The 4,650-nt window shown below is 39.5% G+C and overlaps 1 protein-coding gene across 1 annotated transcript in view; it reads right to left on the reverse strand.

Annotated features, from left to right (window-relative positions):
• The window catches only part of LOC134076264 (tripartite motif-containing protein 16-like), a 50,254-nt gene extending 45,829 nt beyond the window's left edge, over nucleotides 1–4,425 (reverse strand). The window contains exons 1-2 of the mRNA XM_062531285.1: nucleotides 4,406–4,425; nucleotides 4,058–4,228 (exon numbers count right to left, since the gene is read on the reverse strand). Coding sequence (XP_062387269.1) covers nucleotides 4,058–4,228; nucleotides 4,406–4,425 — 191 coding nt within the window. The remainder of the gene's footprint in view (nucleotides 1–4,057; nucleotides 4,229–4,405) is intronic.
• Between the last annotated feature and the right edge of the window lie 225 nt (nucleotides 4,426–4,650).

A 4,650-nucleotide genomic window follows, 5' to 3' on the forward strand; every position in this document is an offset into this window, starting at 1 on the left:
CCGAAGCCCAAAAATTGCAGTTTTTCCTACATAACTACCTGAACCGTGGCACCGAGGATGACAATTTTTTTATGGTATGTTGGTCTCAAGAGCTCGGATCAACTTAGCTTATAACCAGTCATTTGTGATTTGCACCCCCATGGTAAAAATTGAAAATGTAATGTAATATTGCTTTAATTGCCCCTATCTTCAGATGAGATGCTATGAACTGCACCAAATTTCATGTGTATGATTAACCTGGCACCCTCTGGGAGTATGCCAAGTTTTGTGGAATTTCATCCATGGGGGGCTATAATAAATGTATTTATGTGTGCATTTAGTGAATGGTCCCTCAACGTCGCTGTTCTACACTGAAGCCTAGAATGGCCTGTGCCCCATGTAGCTGTGTCACTGGCCACCCCCGTGGCTACCCTGTGCTTACCAAATAAAACAATTATGTATTTATTACGATTTTATATGAGAACGTCAAAAGCAGAACTAATGCAACAACGTTCAAACACTGCAGCCTGCTGCCACTGGTGTGTGGCGCTGGCGCTGCTCAGTGAGTGATAGATCAGATCAGAGAGAAGAAGACAAACGAAGAAGATGGAGTTATGATTTCTCAGTTCCGAATGGCGGCCATATTGGAATTTTCTTTACTGTCGCTAGTTTCACACTAGCTGCTACTTGATTTCTCATGTTGCAGTAAGCTAAACGATTTCATCTCTTACGTGACTTGTTGTTCTTGCACGTAACTGTGTAACCGTCAAACTTATAAAGAAGTTGGTAAATGTCTTTACGTTTAGAAACGTTATCAAGCAAACTCCTCCGAGCAGATGCGAATAGCCTACAATGTCAGTAGGCCTACTCAAACAGTCGCAGGCTTAGGACTAGGTAAGTAAAACATCTCTTCTCTATATCTCTACTATTTTCATTTTAAAAACTGTATTTAAAGCGAACACCTGTTTCCAAAATGTATTTATAGAGTCTGTACATGTGGTCCCTAGCTTGGTTTGCCCGAAAATTAAGTGGAAATATCCTTTAGAAGTGTTTACTTTAGGCGCTAGTTAGCATGTAACAGCATCTGAATTAATGAACTGGCATGGTGCATTTATACCTGACGATCTCTTTCAAGTAATTTAAATAAAAACCGGACCTCATGGTTAGTATTTATAGAGTCTGTACATGTGCTCCCTAGCTTGGTTTGTCTGAAAATGAAGTGGAAATATCCTTTAGTAGTGTTTGTACTCTAGGCACCAGTTAGCATGTAACAACATGTGAATGAATGAACTGGCCACTAGCATGGTGCATTTATACCTGACGATCTCTTTCAAGTTATTTGAATAAAAAATTGACATCATGGTTAGTATTTATAGAGTCTGTACATATGGTCCCTAGCCTGGTTTGTCTGAGAATTAAGTAGAAATATCCTTTAGAAGTGTTTGTACTCTAGGCGCTAGTTAGCATGTAACAGCATCTGAAATTAACTGGCCACTACTGTATGGTGCATTTATACCTGACGATCTCTTTCAAGTCATTTAAATAAAAAATTGATATCATGGTTAATATTTGTAGAGTCTGTACATGTGGTCCCTTGCTTGGTTTGTCTGAAAATTAAGTGGAAATATCCTTTAGAAGTGTTTGTACTTTAGGCGCTAGTTAGCATGTGCCAGGTGTCATACCATTGCAGTAATCATCTCACTAAACCAATCTGTTCAACAGAGTTTGCCAGTCAGACCACTACACCTTTGCCAGCACCACCACCCAGCAAGCTTCATCAACTCCAGCCATGCCGGTAAATACAGTGCCTATTGACAGCCTACACACCCCTGTTCAAATGCCAGTAGCTTTGTTCATTGTTAAATCCTGTTGTTCTTAAATATGTTGTTGTGTTTTGGAAAGGTATTGCATTACATTACTCTTCACCTTTTGCTTTTGTAGTAAAACACATGTTGATGGTAGTGAAAAGGTAGTAAATTCAGCTCAATTTTGCTATTTTGGGAGGAAACACCACCAAAGATGCTGTTTAAGAGGATGCTGGGCCGGGCTTTGAGGAGGTCCCTGGCGCTCCAAATTAATTAGACTGGTGCAGCAGGAAAGGTGGCTTTTAAGTCCTTACATCTGAAGAGTGTGTTGCATAATATCATTATTAAAAATAATTTTAATAAATTGTTTAAGCATGTACAATAAATAAAGCATGTAAATGAGCATGTAAAATAAATAAACAAAAGCATGTAAAATAAATAAATAAACAAAATGTATTGAACCTAATACTATGTGTGGTGAGTCTGTGTGATCGTTGCTGAGGATAAATGTTTTTATATTGGATTATTAAATTACAGAATACATTTATAGGTTTCTCATCAGCAGGCACTGTCTTCACCTTAGTAAATTTGGTAACTTTGGTAAGCCCTGTAAATAATTGTAAATTGTTCTGATTGAGGGCAAATGGAAAGTGTTATAATGTATTATTGCTATTTTAGTACATCATTTTCATTATTATGGCCATAAATAAGGCCAATTAGAAGCTGGTGGGTAGTAAGCGGCAAAAGGGTGGCCCTATATCTGGAGCCACTTCTGAGCCGCCGGTGGACCGCCAGAGAACTGATGAGCAAAACTCCAGCGGGCCACTGGTGGGTACCCGCGTTGGACCGCCAACTCTGCCGCTGGTTTGTAACAGTAATTTTAGCATTGCCCATGGTGGATTAAATGATTGCAAAATATTTATTGAGGTGAGTTTAACAAGTGTAATTTCATTGGCATATAATTCAGGCCTAAAGTAGATGGCTAAATGGCTACAATAGAAGGATACACGAAAAGCCCAAACTACCAAAATCTTCATATTTTATTACCACAGTTTCTATCTATAGGCCTCTCTTATTTGGTATACTGACTAGACATTATTGAACAAACAGAGGCTATTCATCTGTATTTCAGTATCTCAGTAGGTTAAAGTATTTTTAGATACCTCCCTGAAATTACTTTTTGCAGGTTGTGATGTCTTCTATATATTGTTGACGTTACTGTCAAAATGGCGTAACTGTTAAATTCCAATATAGTGAGTAGGCTATTGGCAAAACCGATTTCCATTTTTATGTTGAGCCGGCAGGGGGCTCAGTGTAAAAAGTAACTAAGTTCACACACACACATATCAACAGATTCACACGCACAGATAAACACACTTCCACGGATTCCACACACACACGCGCACACATGCACATTCACACACACACAGACAGACACACACACATCTTTATACAAGCAAACTCACACATGCACACACTCACATGAGCTGCAAGAGTAGGAGATATATACAGTATATTGCACAAATCGGAGATACAGGAAAGTTGACAAGCGTAATTCGTTTTGGAGAGAATGTGCAGAACTGAGCGGCGGTCATATTGTGTACCGCTATGCGGTGCATCTAGTTAAAATACTAATAAACTACAGAACTGCTCCAATGCTCTAAATAAATGTTCAGGCACCCACTGTGCTTGGCCTCTGGCCTCACGCCTGCAGCCATGCTGATATCTGCTACCCACACCACTCTCACTGGTGCCATATTGCAAATCACAGCCATGGTGATATCTGCTACCCACACCACTCTCACTGCTGCCATATTGCAAATCACAGCCATGCTGATATCTGCTACCCACACCACTCTCACTGGTGCCATATTGCAAATCACAGCCATGGTGATATCTGCTACCCACACCACTCTCACTGCTGCCATATTGCAAATCACAGCCATGCTGATATCTGCTACCCACACCACTCTCACTGGTGCCATATTGCAAATCACAGCCATGGTGATATCTGCTACCCACGCCACTCTCACTGCTGCCATATTGCAAATCACAGCCATGGTGATATCTGCTACCCACACCACTCTCACTGCTGCCATATTGCTTAATCCACAAACAAATCTTGAAACTCCCAAATCGGCTCAAACGTTTGACTACACAAATGCAATTATATAAGCAATACGCTACAGCATGTTCAATGCTGACCAGTTGGTGTTATATTGTCATGATTCATCTCCCTAAGATGATAATAAAATGGATACCCAGTTACCCACCTTAATGTGTGTATTTTGCAGTTCAAACTGGACAGTCCTTTAGAGAGAAGCTGAACTCCAGAATCCCCCAGATCATTGTGATTCAAGTCCAGCTGTAGCAGTGAGTTTGGTGATTGTAGAACTGAAGTAACAATCTCACAGGACTTATCAGTGAGTTTACAGTCAGCAAATCTGCAACAACATTTGACAGGATTATGACAGAAGAACTCTACACATTACGCAAGTTTACTTTGAATCAAATTGACTACATTTAGTGAAATGCACATAAAATGACATAAGTGTAAACAGTGTATTTGATGCTGCATTTAGATTGGCTGATTATTGATTGATTCATGACTCATTTGTTACCTGTAATGAGAACTAGTCATGCTGCAGTAACAGTAACAGGTCACATGCTGTAGTCTATGTGTTAATGGATGTGTTCTAACTAGACTATAGGAAATGCATTTTTTTACTCAAAGAGAGTTTTTGTTTGTTTTGTATAAGTCTGTCAATCAAATGTTCTGTTCTGAGTGGAGATTATAAAGTACCAGTTAAGCTACTGAATGCATGAATGCAATTTCATGTATCCTCTCTTGCGTGAATGTAAGAAT

The sequence above is a fragment of the Sardina pilchardus genome, chromosome 1, assembly GCF_963854185.1.
Source record: "Sardina pilchardus chromosome 1, fSarPil1.1, whole genome shotgun sequence".
NCBI classification, from domain to species: domain Eukaryota; kingdom Metazoa; phylum Chordata; class Actinopteri; order Clupeiformes; family Clupeidae; genus Sardina; species Sardina pilchardus.